Genomic DNA, 15578 nt, shown 5'->3' on the forward strand with positions numbered 1-15578 from the left:
TACCCAGGAAAAGGTTGAAGGATTAAAACCACTTCTAACTTCTGGCTAACTATGATATCGAACTCTTGACTCCCCACTGGACTCAATGACTACCACCCACCATCACCACTTGACTAACCCCCTCACCTATCCTCCCGTAATGCCAGCTATCCTCCTGATCATCCTCTGTGATCACCCTATCATCCTCCCCATTCGCCAACAACCATCCACCAGACTACCCTCTCAATCCACCTCTGACTACCTTCCTGAATCTCCGACTACATCCCCAAATCCTTCACTACTTTGACTACCCTCTCCAAACCCTGAATACCCTCCCACACCTAACTATCCTCCCAATGACCCAATTACCTTCCCAGCACCCCAAATACATTTCCATATCTGACTACCTTCCCAATGACCCAACCTCCTTTCCCATACCCCAAATACACTCCCATACCTAACTGCCCTTCGGATGACCTGACCACCCTCCATTTATCCTGAATATGCTCCCAAACCTTACCACCCCCTGACAAATTGACTACATTTCTACCACCTCCACCCCCCCCCGACCTCCCCCAGCCCCCCTCCCTATAGGCCATCCTCCCTACTACCCTCTGACCCTCCACTCCACCAATAACCGGGCCAACCCTCTGACCACCTCCATATCTTTGCAACTACCCTCTCAACCTCAGACTACCTCTCCTTACTTACAAGCTATCCTCCCAAACCCTGGACTACCCCTACATACCCAAAACTACCCTCTCAACTCCCTTTGACTGATCAGCCAAATCCATGTAAGCCATCCTAACCCTCATGACTCACCCAATGCCCTCTGACCCATTCTACTTCCACCCCAATTATAATAAAGAAATGCAAGTCTATTGCAAATATGTCTTAACAGAGAGGCAGTGGCATAGTGGTACTGTTACTGGACTACTAATGCAGAGACTCAGGGAATTTGGGGATTTGCATTAGAATCCAATCACAGTAGATGGTGAAATTTGAATTCAATAAATATCTGGAATTAATTTTTTTTTCCTAGGTGGTATGGTGGCAGAGGTTAGCACCGCTGCCTCACAGCACCAGGGACCTAGGTTCAATTCTGGCCTTAGGTCACTGTCTGTGTGCAGTCTGCACATTCTCGCTGTAAGTGCGTGGGTTTCCTCCAGGTGCTCGGGTTTCCTCCCACACTCTAAAGATGTGCGGGTTAGGTTGATTGGCCATGCTAAATTAACCAGAGCGTCAGGGGGATTAGCAGGGTAAATACAAGGGGTTACGAGAATAAGGCATGGGTGGGATTGTGGTTGGTGCAACTCAATGGGCCAAATAGCCTCCTTCAGCATTGTAGAGAGGCTATGATTCTATGACAGTTCAACAAGACCAAGGATTTGTCACCCAAATCCAAAGTCATTGTCATGATTACCACTGACCCAGGCTTTAATGACTGTAAATACAGACAGTTCTAAAACATTTGCAACAGTCATGTATTTAACAGATTGTGATGTAGAATTTAGGGCCAGCGGAGAATGGGATGAGATGAATAAAGTAGTAATTTCCTGCAATCGGATATAATCTTCTCCCTAGCTTCTCAAAATGCATTTAAGCACAGAGACCTTTAAACTGGTTTATAGCAGTTACTGCTGTTAAAAGGTGGCATGGCTTCAGTGCCTGACAGTGCTGCCCTGCACTAGAAGGCCTCAGGAATCTGGTACACTGCACATTTCTCACCCGACTTGAGTCAGAAGGTTGGGCAAGAAATGTGCAGCTCCTGGCCTGGGTAAGTAACAAGGAGCGGCGTAGCATCAGACTGTGATTGCCACTCCTCGGAAGTTCTGGCCCAGATTTTTTAATAATACAATTTGACTCAGAATAGAAAGTAGTTTTACATTTTCCACTGAACAATCAGCACTTTCTCTCTCCCTCTTCCTGGGGGCCTTACTGTGGAATAAAGTAGTAAGATGATTCATTCTCTAACTTTCGCCGATCCTATCTTATAATGAACTGGCTACTTGGAAAAGTTTGAAGGTGATTCTGGCTTTTCCCTCTCTAAAGCCAAGGATTGCATTTGGCATCTTTTCTAACAGCTCGACAACTGAGAAACCACTATGCTATTGTGCTACCAGACAGTACTTCAGAATTTCTTGAGATCACAGCAATGTTACTTCATACATTTAACTAATGAAAATAATTGTTAACCAGGTACAAGATATTTTATAGCTTCATGATTTCAACAACTTAATTACTTTGATTCAGTTATTTGTTTCTTTAAGAATAAGGTAGGATTCAGATCTTTAGCAAAACAAATCATAAACTGAATATTGCTAAAAAAAGACATGCCATTGAATCATTTTATCTTACGCTCATCAGATCAGATATAAGAATGCCAAATTTCAAAGGGAGCAACAACTTGTATTGCATCTGAAAACAGTGCTGATTAATTATCAATTTGATTCTGATTGGTCAAGGCATTGCCATGGAGAATGCACAAAGGAACTATTGTTCCACATGCTGTTGTTTAATTAAAAGAAAGGCACAATGCCTGCACACGTCTTTTGCTTACTGAGGGTAAGTTCCTGGGTATAAATATGTGTGGCTTCCAGCAAGTATAAGTGAACTACACTGTGGGTCTAACTGACAGATTGTGTAATTTTTGGCACACTCAGGATTATTCAGCAAATGCTGTCCAATCACAGAATCTCATCAAACATTAGACATTATATTCTGAGTCTTGCAAGCATGGGCTGGGTGAGTATGGTCTGTATTCTAGCGAACGCAAACAGCTGAAGAAACATATTAATTGGTGTGATCCACCTGTCATTGGTATGTAGGGGCTGTGCATCTAGCATCACATCGGCACTGAAATTCATAACTCCAGTACCTGCAGTACGTCTTTTTGGCTTGACATCATATCATCATCCTGTTGGTGGAGTACACCATTTGTGTTGCTACTGCATAGAAGCAGCATGAAATGGCTAACTTCATCTTTTATATAGATTTTTGAAATACCTTGCCCTTCCAGTGTAATTTTGAGGTAGAGTTGACACTTTTCAGGTCTGAAAGTGGCAGGCTTGGGCTTATTTGTGAGTATGCACGATACAATGATTTGATCAGGGTAGCTATTACCCTACAAATTACCCTGGAAGAGTAAGTTATCTCAAAAATTTGACCAACTGGTGATGCTAGCCAGTTCACACTGCTACAATGCAGTAGCAATGAGTGGTATAAAGTGTTACTACTCCTATACACAGTTCTGCAACCCCTGTTGGCAGTCTGTGAAGGTCAGTTACCATAAAATTGGGCTTGGTTGTGATGCCCCGTCAACCAAAATGGCCATGCAGATTTATTGACAAAACAGCTGCTGAGTTATCAGCATTCATTAAACTGTACACTATAGGAAGTTTACATCTTGATTTGGCTTATTATCATCACATGTATTGGTATACAAAGAAAAGTATTGTTTCTTGTGCACTATACAGACAAAGCATGCCATTCATACAGTACATAGAGGAAAAGAAAAGGAGTGTATAAAATTTAGTGTTACAATCATAGCTAGGGTATAGAGAAAGATCAACCTAATATAAGATAAGTTCATTCAAAAGTCTGATGGCAACAGGGAAGAAACTGTCCTTAAGACCATGGTATGTGACCTCAAAATTTTGTATCTTTTTCCTGATGGAAGAAGGTGGAAGAGAGTATGCCTGGGATGCGTGGGGTCTTTGATTATACTGGCTGCTTTTCTGAGGCAGCAGGAAATGTAGGCAGAGTCAACGGATGGGAGGATGGTTTGTGTGATGGACCGGGCTCCATTCACAACCCTTTGTAGTTTCTTGTAGTCTTGGTCTGAGCAAGAGCCATACCAAGTTGTGCTACATCTGGAAAAGATGCTTTCTATGCCGCATCTGTAAAAATTAATGAGAGTTATAGTGGATATGCTGAATTTCCTTAGCCTCCTGATAAAATAGAGACATTGGTGGGCTTTCTTATCTATGGCGTCACATGGAGGGGCCAGAACAGGTTGTTGGTGATCTGGACACCTAGAAACTCGAAGCTCTCAATCATTTCCACTTAATCACGCTGATGTCCTCTATTATGCTTCCTGGAGTCAATGACTATCTCCTTCATTTTACTGACATCGAGGGAGAGATGGTTCTGGTCGCACCAATTCACCAGATTCTCTATCTTGTTCCTGTACTCCCATTTCATCATTGTTTGAGATCCAACCCAGAACAGCCATAGAATCCCTACAGTACAGAAAGAGGCCATTCGGCCCATTGAGTCTGCACCGACCACAATCCCACCCAGGCCCTACCCCCATATCCCTACATATTTACCCATTAATCCCAGGGCACTAAGGGTAATTTTTGGCATGACCAATCAGCCTAACCCGCACATCTTTGGATTGTGGGAGGAAACTGGAGTACTCAGAGGAAACCTACGCAGACACGAGGAGAATGTACAAACTCCACACAGACAGCGACCCAAGCTGGGAATCAAACCCAGGTCCCTGGAGCTGTGAAGCAGCAGTGCTAACCACTGTGTTACCATGCCGCCCTTCACCATCACCATCAATAATAAATGAACCATTTACCACATACTGCTGTTTGGGGGCATTTCCCACAATACAACAGTGATTGCATTTCAAAATTAATTGAATGGCTGTAAGTGCTTTGGGATGTCCCGAAGTTGTTCTCTTTATCAATTAAGGGTAGAACTGAGACACAAGGTGAGATTTTCCACCCAATCCACCATGTGTTTCATGATGGCAAAGCCCACTGGCCAGTGATGGGACCTTCTGGCCCTACCACTGTCGTGATGTGGAGATGCCAGCATTGGACTGGGGTAAGCACAGTAAGAAGTCTCACAACACCAGGTTAAAATCCAATAAGTCTACCTGGCAGCACAAGCCCCTGGAGTCCTAGGCTCTCCCACCAGGTGAGTGAACAGCCGTGCCCACAAACAGGGCATACACAGACACAAACTCAATCCACAAGACAATGGCCGGAATGCGAGTCTTCACAGCCAATCATGTCCCAAAGGTACAGAAAATGTGAATGGAGAGAGGACCAAGCACAGGTCAAAGAGGCATGCACTGTCTCCAGCCAGGACACGATGTGGGTATTCCAGCCAGGACAGCCAGCGAGACCCCGCAAACCCAGGACAGCCGCGGAGGCCACAGACAGAGCGACACGAACCCAAGACCCCCGCCAAGGCCGTCCTCATGTGTGCAGAACTTGGCTCAGCGATTCTGTGTTGCCATGCGTCACGAAGGCTGCCCTGGAGAGCACCCACTGAAGACCAGAGGCTGAACGTCTGCGACTGCCGAAGTGCTCCCCGACCGGAAGGAAACACTCCCGCCTGGCAACCGTCAAGCAGTGTTCACCCATCCGCCATCGCAGCGTCCGCATGGCTTCCGCAATGTACCATGTGCCAGGACATCCCCCCCGCAATGCACCAGGTAGATAACGCTGGTCGAGTCGCAACAATACATACCATGCACCTGGTGAATGGTGCTCCCACGCGAGACGACCGCATCTGTGCAGATGGTCCGGCACATCCTGCAGAGGTTGCTATGGCAGGGTTCTGTGGTGTTGCAGCCGCTGCCCTCCTGAAGGCCAGACAGTCCACTGCGGGCAATGGTCTGTGGAGGCTGTGCAGTTGTTTGAAGGCAAGAACCCGGGGTGCGGGGATGTCCCTAGCGAAATGTTCGTCCTCATAAACCGCATCGACCTCAGAAGACAAACACAGGAAACGGCAGACAGAGTATCCTTTGTCATCCAATACTTCCCCAGAGGGAGAAGCTACGACATCTTCTCCGGAGCCTTCAGCATGTCATCGATCAAGATGAGCATCTTGCCAAGGCCATCCCCACACCACCACTTCGTGCCCTCAAACAACCGCACAACCTCAAACAGACCATCGCCCACAGCAAACTACCCAGCCCCCAGGAGAACAGTGACCACGTCACCACACAACCCCACCACAGCAAGACATGTCGGAGCATCGACATGGATACCACCACCCTGCACGAGAACACCAACACCAGGCACATGGTACACACACCTGCAACGCCGCAGGAATGGATGTCCCAAGGCATGATACACCAGGGAGACCACGCAAACACCACAGCAACGAATGAATGAACACCACCTGACAATCACCAGGCAGGAGCATTCCCCTCCAGCCGGGGAACACCCCAGTGGCCATGGGCACCCAGCCTCCGATCCTCAGGCAAGTGCTCTCCAAGGCAGCCCCCACAACACAGAATCGCTAAGCAGAAACTGATAGCCAAGTTCCACACATGAGGACGGCCTCAACCGGGATCCAGGACCCATGCAACAGTGGTGTCATCAACAAACTTGAAAATCAAGTTGGAACGGAATTTAGCCACACAGTCACGGGTCTGTAAGAAATATAGTAAGGGATCAAGGACACAGCCTTGCAGTGTACCAGCATTGAGGATAATTGTGGAGGAGGTGTCGTTGCTTAAGCTTACTGATTACGGTGTGTAGGTTAAGAAATCAAGGATCCAGTCACAGAGGGAGGAGCTGAGGCCTCGGCCACAGAGTTTGAGAATGAGTTTTGTAGGAATAATGGTGTTGAAAGCTGAGCTGTAGTCAATAAATAGGAGTCCGTGTTTTTGTTATCCAGGTATTCCAGGGTTGTGTGTAGGGCCAGGGAGATGACATCTGCTGAGGACCTGTTATGGCTACTGGCCAACTATGGTGGATCCAGGCAATCTGGGAGGCTGCAGTTGATTGGTGCCATGACTACCCTTTCGATGCACTTCATACTGATGAATGTCAGAGCCATCGAGCTTTAGTCATTATGGTATGTGGCCTGGCTTTTCTTAGATACGGGGATGATGGACGTCTTCTTGAAGCAGGTAGGGGCCTCAGATTGGTGTAAGGAGAGGTTAAAGATGTCTTTAAATACCCCCGCCAGAGTATGAACGCTCATCGGGTATCCCATCCGGGCCAGTCACTTTCCGTGGATTGATTTTCAAGAAGGCTGATCTAATGTCTGCGCTGGTGACATCAGATATCAGTTTGACCAAGGCTTCCAGGGGGAAAGGAGTGCTCTTGCTGACCTCTTATTCAAAATTGGCATAGAATGCCTTGTGTTCATCGGGGAGGGATGTATTGTTGCCGGTGATTCTACATGCCTTCACTTTATAGCCTGTTACGTCTTGCAGACCTTGTCATGATTGGTTCATGTGGCTAGCCGGGACTCTAGCTTGGTCCGGTACTCTCTTGGAATCTTTCATGGTTCTCCATAGATTGTATCTGGATTTCTTGTATAGGTCAGGATCACCCGACTTAAACACCTTAGACTTGGACTTCAGGGATATCCCTATTCATCCATGGTTTCCAGTTGGGAAACAAACTGATTTGTTTCTTTGGCATATAGTCATCTAAGAGTACTGTGTGCAGTTTTGGTTGCCGCACATGCAGAAGGATATATTGGCCTTGGAGGGAGTGCAGAGAAGGTTCACTAGGCTGATACCAGAGATGAGGGGGTTAGCCTATGAAGATAGGCTGAATAGGCTGGATCTGTACTTGTTAGAGTTTAGAAGGCTGAGGGGGGATCTTATAGAGACGTATAAGATAATGAAGGGGATAGATAGGGTAGAGGTAGAGAGATTCTTCCCGCTTAGAAAGGACAGCAGGACTAGAGGGCACAGCCTCAAGATAAGGGGGGAGCAGTTTAGATCAGAGTTGAGGAGGAACTTCTTCACTCAAAGGATGGTGGATCTCTGGAATTCTCTGCCTGTTGAAGTGGTGGAGGCTACCTCGCTGAATATATTTAAGTCACAGGTAGATAGGTTTCTGACAGACAGGGGAATTAAGGGTTATGGGGAAAAAGCGGGAAAGTGGAGCTGATCCACTTCAGATCAGCCATGATCTTATTGAATGGCGGGGCAGGCTCGAAGGGCTAGGTGGCCTACTCCTGCGCCTATTTCTTATGTTCACTTACCAATGAAGTCTGTTACTGTAGCGACGTACTCATACAGGTTGGTTGCTGAGTTCTTAAATATTGACTAGTCCACTGACTCGAAGCAGTCCCGTAGTTCATCCAATTCCTCAGACCAACATTGGACAACTTTCTTTATCGGATTCTCTCACTTCAGTTTCTGCTTGCAAGCTGGGAGCAGGAGCACAACCTTGTAGTCTGATTTGTCAAAGTGTGGAAGGGCGATAGAGCAGTAGGCATGTTTGATGTTTATGTGGCAGTGGTTGAGGATGTTTGGGCCTCTGGTGGAAAAGGGGACGCGCTGGTAGTATCTTGGTAGGCCACTCGAGCTTGGCTTGGTTGAAGTCCCCGGCCACAATGAACAAGGCCCCAGGATGTTTCGTCTTAAGGCTATTTGACGTGGTATATATTTTCAGCAGCGCAGTTCTCAAATCCGCATAAGGTGAAATGTAAATTTCTGTCAGGATAACAGAGATGAATTCCAGGGGAAGATAGAATGGGTCACATTTCAGTGTCAGGTATTCTCAATCCGGTGAGCAGAAATTTGCTAGTGTTGCTCCATCTGAGCACCAAGATGTGTTGATTAGAAGGCAGATTCCACCTCCCCTAGCCTTGCCCGAGGCCACTGTATAGTCCATTCAGTGGATTGAGAAGCCCTCTGGTTATAGGGCACAATCCGATGAAACAGAGTGAGTTATGTTTCTGGGAAACAGAGCACACAGCAGTCTCTCAGTTCTCTTTGAAAAATGAATCTGGCTTTTAGTTCTTTAAATAAGTAGAGGAGATAATTGGTGAGAAACAAAACAAAAATAGTTTGACCTCTGTCAGAGTATTAAGTGCAAAATATTTCAGAAGTGCTGGAATTCTCAAATTACTTTCATGCTGGAAATACTCGGCAGGTCAGACAGCACCGGTGGAGAGAAACAGAGTTAAAGCATCAGGTTGATTAAGGGTACTGCCTGACTTGTTGAATATTTCCAGTTTTTCTAATTCACAATATCAAAATGAAACAATTTGACACTACTGCGTAGAAAAATAACTGCTAATTGAAAGCTCAATTATTTTCCCTAGATTTTATTACATTTTGTGGGAAACATTACTATAAACAAAACCATTGGTTAAGTTTGTGCTGGTAGCCTCTAAACAAATGACATAATGTGGTGTGACTAGAATATTTAAATTTGGGTTCGTAACTTCCTAGTTAAAAGGATTCAGGTCGTGTCACCAAAAAATAATCAAAAGTAGATTGGAAGTAATTGGATTAAAATGAATAAATGTTTAAACCTGTGTCAATTTGCGATTCTTTAAGTTGCTGTTCAGATGGAAGGGTAGTGTAGTGATTCACCCGCTCAACAGCATTCATCTGCATTTCCAGATCTGCAAATTCCCGGACACACCAATTCAAATAAGTAGACATCTGGAATCAAAGAAGTACATTGTAAATAAAGGCCAGCTGAAATAAGGAACTGATTTAAAAGCACAAATTGTATTTTTTTCTACTTCCCTTACACAGTGCATTGACAAAATAGATTTATGCCTTTGCTAACTCTTTTGCAGTTGCTGTCAACTCTTAAATCCATTTCCGTCTTCTTTCCTCTAACATTTTCTAATCCTCCTTTTCAATTAATTATCTAATTCTTTTAAAATCATAATGTTTGCAGGAAAGCATTTCCTGTTCATGTTAACATTCATGTTAAAAAAGTTTCTTTAACATTCATTCTTATAGTGATAATTTAGAGGATTATTATAGCGGATATTAAATTATCACCACGTATCATTGTACTCAACACAGGACTTTGAGGAAAGTTTGGAGAGCTTAGGTTAAGCAATCAGGATTGTAATTAAATTAATGAAAAGTAAATTTAAAACAAGAGTTGGATGTTCTTTAACTCAAAGGGGAATAAAGATTTGAAATGATCTACTTTGTGAAGAAGTTAAATCAAATAAAAAAAACCCAATGACAAAAGGCATTTCTAGGAGAGAATTTTTAAAAATTAGTTGTGCAATTTAAAGTGTTAAAATGGCCTTGCTGCAGAACTTTGTTGCATTTCTGCAGCAAAATGAAAGGTCATGATAGGTGGAGAAGAACATGTTAAAATATTCCTTTTGTATTTATCTTCACTCAGATTGCAGAGCGCTTAGAAACAATTCTACCATTGAGTCTGATTATTCCATCTGACTGATTTTTGTCATCTGCCTAATGAATCATATCAATATTAAAACATTCATGCACTTGAAATTAATTCTATACAGCAAAGATAAAAGGTGGAATTAGATTTTGGTGGTGAAAATAACTGAATCTGATTTATTTGGGTTTTTAATAATTAAAACAGAAAACACAAAATACTGAGGTAGCATCTGTGGAGAAAGAAGTATCAAGTTTCAGAAAGTTTTATTAGAGATCATCAATTTGAAATGTTGAACAGAGGCTTGTTGTATCTGAATAGCGCTAAAATTTTCAGTTTTTATCTCAGATTTTGAGCATCTGCATCACCCTGCATTTGCATTATGTGAAGTTTTGTCTTTAAAAGCAAGGCATTGCATGAAGCATCAAATGGCTTAATCGAATCACTTGAAATGTGACTGAAAATCATACACCAGATTGTGTAAAATATTGGTGTAATATTGTGCATTATTAACTTTGTGAACATATTACCATCCAAAATTATAATTTGCTTTCACGTTTGTACCTTTAAGGCATATAAAATGGCAAGACCTACGAGTCCAGCTTGCAGGTAGCCCAGTGTTGCTGTCAATAATGAGCAGAGTGCTGAAGCAAAGACAATACTTGTTCCGATTAAATCCTGAAAAATGGAATTAGAATTATATACTTATTCCAGCACCAAAAAGCTTAATGATATTAACAATTGGGTCATTTGGGAAGTGAAATTCAAAATTTCAACTTTGCCTTCGAATATGCTTTCTTTCTATAACAGTGATCGGCAACCTGCAGCCCGGGGAAGCCACGTACAGTCCATCAGAATGTGGCCCACAAGATCTTTTTGTTGACTGTTGTCCACACGCAAGGTTGTGGACATATTCTGCTGAACTCCAACTACAAGAGTTTTTTCCTTCTGGTATGACTGAAGGGAAATGTATGTAAAGTGGGGGCAAGTGAAGTGCGATGCATGCTAATTGAGGGTGAGAACTCTGCATCCAAAGTGTAAATATTTATTTTATTTTTGTCATTTGAATTTGGTGACAGTTCTATTGATAATAAATAATAGAAATTCATATAATCCCTACAGTATAGAACAAGGCCATTTGGCCCATTGCGTCTGCACCAACCACAACCCTACTGAGGCCCTATTCCCAAAACCCTACATATTTACCCTGCTAATCCCCTGACACTAGGGTCAATTTAGCATGGCCAATCAACCTGACCCGCACATCTTTGGAGTGTCGGAGGAAATTACAGCATCCGAGGAAACCCATGCAGACATGGGGAGAACATGCAAACTCCACACAGACAGTGACCCAAGGCCGGAAATGAACCCAGGTCCCTGCTGCTATGAGGCAGCAGTGCTAACCACTGTGCCACCGTGCCGCCCAAATGATTAATCATTTTCTATAACTCGTTATGAAATGATGAAATATATTTAATCTTATTCATAGTCTCGTGTTTAGTGAACGGACCTGATTTTAATCTTGCCATTCACTAGCCCAGGTTGCCCATTACTGTTCTACAGTCTCCAAATAGACTTAACCACAACTACACAAAATAAAAAAATTCTCAAAAATTATAAAAATGTATGCTTCATTTGAAAACTAACCAGTCGTATTCCCAACCACCTATTCACTGTGTTCAGATATAAATAAGCAATGTTGTTATAGTCAATCTTGTTAAGGATTTGCTGAAAAAATTTGTCTTCACGTCTATATGCCCTGATAGTTGTCAGACCTCCGAGGGTCTCCGAAAAATGTGAAAACACAGGTGATTTGGTGATGCTGTCCAATCGCTGAAGTTCCCTGCAATGATTAAGGACAGAATCAATATCCTTTTAAAAAATACTGTTTTTACTTATTACAGTTTAATGGCTGAAACAGTCTACAGCAATTGCCTTATACTCCATTAAAAGTTTGAAGCTTATGACAAATTTCAATGGAAAAGCAGATGCACATCTCTCCAGGTATTGTTGACATTGACAGGAAGTTTGCATTTTTAAATATAAAAGTTTTATTTTGTTCAAAATACTCTTCTTCTGCACATTGCGAAACTATATGAATAAATTCCTATGGACAATATAAGGGATATCAAAAATTATAGAAAGAAAATCAAGATTTTAGAATCAAGAACAAAGAACTTCATAGTATTTTAACAACAGAAATGTAACCATTTAAAAAAATAACTTTTTGCATTTATTAAGATGACAGTTACTATTGTTCGGAACCGTTCTTATTTCAGGATTTAGCTTTAAACTCTCCAGTAACATAGTTACATGGTTTTGAAGACAGCCAAATGGCCTCTGTGTGCTGTAACAACTCTATAATTCTGTTAACATGGCTAGGCTGCATCTTTATTCCATTTACCTATTGCCATTCACAACTACCAACCAGCCATAAACATATCAAACAAGCTGTCCATGCACAAATAGTAGTTGATCAGCCAAATTTCAGCAAGTAAGTTGTGCAAGGAACCTCCAAACCGGCCTGAAGCCAGCCAAGCATCACCAGCACCAATCACCATAAGTTACAACACAACTATTAGCCACCACTGCTTTTGCAGTAACAGTCACCCATTCTTATGGTACAGGGTGTGACGGCAGTTTTGTTAATGTGCAAAGTTTTTGGAATGGAACAAATACACAGACAGAGAGAATCATAGATCTGAGGGTTACACCTTAGTCATGACGTGGAGATGCCGGCGTTGGACTGGATAAAAACACAAAGAAATTCCACAACACCGGTTTAAAGTCCAAACAGGTTTATTTGTAGCAAAAGCCGCAACTTTCGGGACAGCTTGTCCCTTGGGACAGAACATAAGAACTTAAGAAATGGGAGCAGGAGTAGGCCATCTAGCCCTTCGAGCCTGCCCCGCCATTCAATAAGATCATAGCTGATCTGTCGTGGCTCAGTTCCACATTCCCGCCCTCTCCCCATTAGGAAGGATAGGCGGGAGGGAAAAGGGGGGGGCATAGCTCTGCTGATTAAGGATAGCATCAGGGTGGTAGCAAGGGATGATATTGGAGCCAAGGAGCAGAACGTGGAATCGTTGTGGGTAGAGATTAGGAACAGCAAAGGGAGGAAGACGCTGGTGGGTGTCGTCTATAGGCCCCTGAATAATGATCTGGAGGTGGGGCGGGCTGTTAACGCGCAAGTAAGTGCGGCGTGCAGGAATGGGATGGCCGTAGTTATGGGGGATTTCAATCTGCATATTGATTGGTCGACCCATGTTGGACGTGGTGGGCTCGAGGAGGAGTTCTTGGAATGCTGCCGGGATAGTTTCCTGGAACAGTGTGTGTTGGAGCCGACGAGGGAGCGAGCTATCTTGGATCTGGTGCTATGTAATGAGGCGGTTAGAATTAGGGAACTTGCAGTGAAGGATCCTCTTGGGGAGAGTGATCATTGTATGGTGGAGTTTCTGGTGCAGATGGAGGAGGACAAAGTGGGTTCCCGGACACGCGTCCTTTGTTTGAACAGAGGGGAGTATGGTATGATGAGAGAAGAATTGGCGAATGTGGACTGGGGGAGCGCGTTGGAAGGTAGGTCTGCTGAGGAGCAGTGGAGGATCTTTAAGGAGATCTTTCTTGGTGCTCAGCAGAAATTTGTTCCGATGGTCAAAAAGGACCGTAGGAGGAGAGGTAATAAACCGTGGATAACGAAGGAGGTGAAGGAAAGTGTTAAATTAAAAGCGGAGGCGTTTAGAGTAGCTAAGAGTAGTGGGCAAGAAGAGGATTGGGAAAGGTTTAAATGTCAACAAAGATTGACAAAAAAGTTGATAAAGAAGGGTAGGAGAAACTATGAAGCTGGGCTAACGCTTAATATAAAAAAGGATAGCAAGAGTTTTTATAAATATATAAAAAGGAAGAGGCTAGGGTGAACGTTGGTCCCTTAGAGGATGAGAAGGGGGACTTAGTGGTAGGGGATGGGGAAATGGCTGAGGTCTTGAATAACTTTTTTGTTTCGGTCTTCACGGAGGAAGACGTGAATAATTTGCCGGATGTTAGAGATGGAAAGGTGGTAGGACAGGAGGGTCTCGATGACATTACTATTACTAGAGAGGTGGTGCTCGACAGACTGGAGGGGCTGATTGTGGACAAGTCATGATGTGGGTATGCCGGCGTTGGACTGGCGTAAACACAGTAAAAAGTCTGACAACACCAGGTTTTAATCCAACTGATTTATTTGATAGTAAACGCACAAGCTTTTGGGGTTAGTCCCTTTGTCAGGTGAATGGAGAGTTCTGGCCTCAGACAGAGCATATAAAACACAGACTGTTTAGAGATTACTGATTACCTTCAGGAGAACAGTGACCACAATACCACACAACCCTGCCACAGCAACCTCTGCAAGACATGCCGGATCATCGACATGGATACCATCATCACACGTGAGAATACCATCCACCAGGTACATGGTAAATACTCTTGCAACTCGGCCAACATTGTCTACCTGATACGTTGCAAGAAAGGATGTCCCGAAGCATGGTACATTGGGGAGACCATGCAGACGCTACGACAACGGATGAATGAACATCGCTCGACAGTCACCAGGCAAGACTGTTCCCTTCCTGTTGGTGAACACTTCAGTGGTCACGGGCATTCAGCCTCTGACCTTCGGGTAAGCATTCTCCAAGGCGGCCTTCTCGACACACGACAGCGCAGAGTCGCTGAACAGAGACTGATAGCCAAGTTCCGCACACATGAGGACGGTCTCAACAGGGATCTTGGGTTCATGTCGCACTATCTGTAACCCCCGTGACTTGCCTGGGTTTGCAAAACCTCACTTACTGTACTGTCTGGAGACAATACACATCTCTTTAACCTGTGATCAGTGCTCCTTCCACTCACATTGTCAACCACTTCAGGTCTTGAACAGCAGGTTAGGTGTAAGGATTCGCATTCTAATCAGTAATCTCTAAACAGTCTGTGCTTTATATGCTCTGTCTGAGGCCAGAACTCTCCATTCACCTGACGAAGGGACTAACCCCGAAAGCTTGTGCGTTTACTATCAAATAAATCAGTTGGATTAAAACCTGGTGTTGTTAGACTTTTTACTGTGTGGACAAGTCCCCAGGACCGGATGGAATGCATCCGAGGGTCCTGAAAGAAATGGTGGAGGTGATAGTGGATGCCTTGGTGGTTATTTTCCAGACGTCGCTGGATTCCGGGGAAGTGCCGGAAGATTGGAAAACGGCTAATGTTACGCCGTTGTTTAAGAAGGGTGCCAGGCAAAAGGCAGGGAATTATAGGCCTGTTAGTTTAACATCTGTTGTGGGTAAAATGTTAGAATCCGTCATCAAGGAGGAAATAGCGAGGCGTCTTGAGGGGAACTGCTTGATAGAGCAGACGCAGCACGGTTTCGTTAAAGGGAAGTCGTGTCTGACAAATTTACTGGAGTTCTATGAGGATGTGTCTAGGGCGGTGGATAGAGGAGAGCCGGTGGATGTGGTCTTTCTGGATTTTCAG

At 43.9% G+C, this 15578-nt stretch overlaps 1 protein-coding gene across 6 annotated transcripts in view; it reads right to left on the minus strand.

Annotated features, from left to right (window-relative positions):
- LOC145346612 (ATP-binding cassette sub-family C member 8-like) overlaps window positions 1–15578 on the minus strand; it is a 212764-nt gene that overhangs the window by 24684 nt on the left and 172502 nt on the right. For all 6 annotated transcript variants that reach the window (XM_080194086.1, XM_080194087.1, XM_080194084.1 and 3 more), the window contains 3 exons: window positions 11724–11919; window positions 10641–10754; window positions 9235–9367 (listed from right to left, as the gene is read on the minus strand). In XM_080194086.1, coding sequence (XP_080050212.1) covers window positions 9235–9367; window positions 10641–10754; window positions 11724–11919 — 443 coding nt within the window. The remainder of the gene's footprint in view (window positions 1–9234; window positions 9368–10640; window positions 10755–11723; window positions 11920–15578) is intronic.

Source organism: Carcharhinus amblyrhynchos, chromosome 8 (genome assembly GCF_965287045.1).
Source record: "Carcharhinus amblyrhynchos chromosome 8, sCarAmb.v2.hapA, whole genome shotgun sequence".
Classification (NCBI taxonomy): domain Eukaryota; kingdom Metazoa; phylum Chordata; class Chondrichthyes; order Carcharhiniformes; family Carcharhinidae; genus Carcharhinus; species Carcharhinus amblyrhynchos.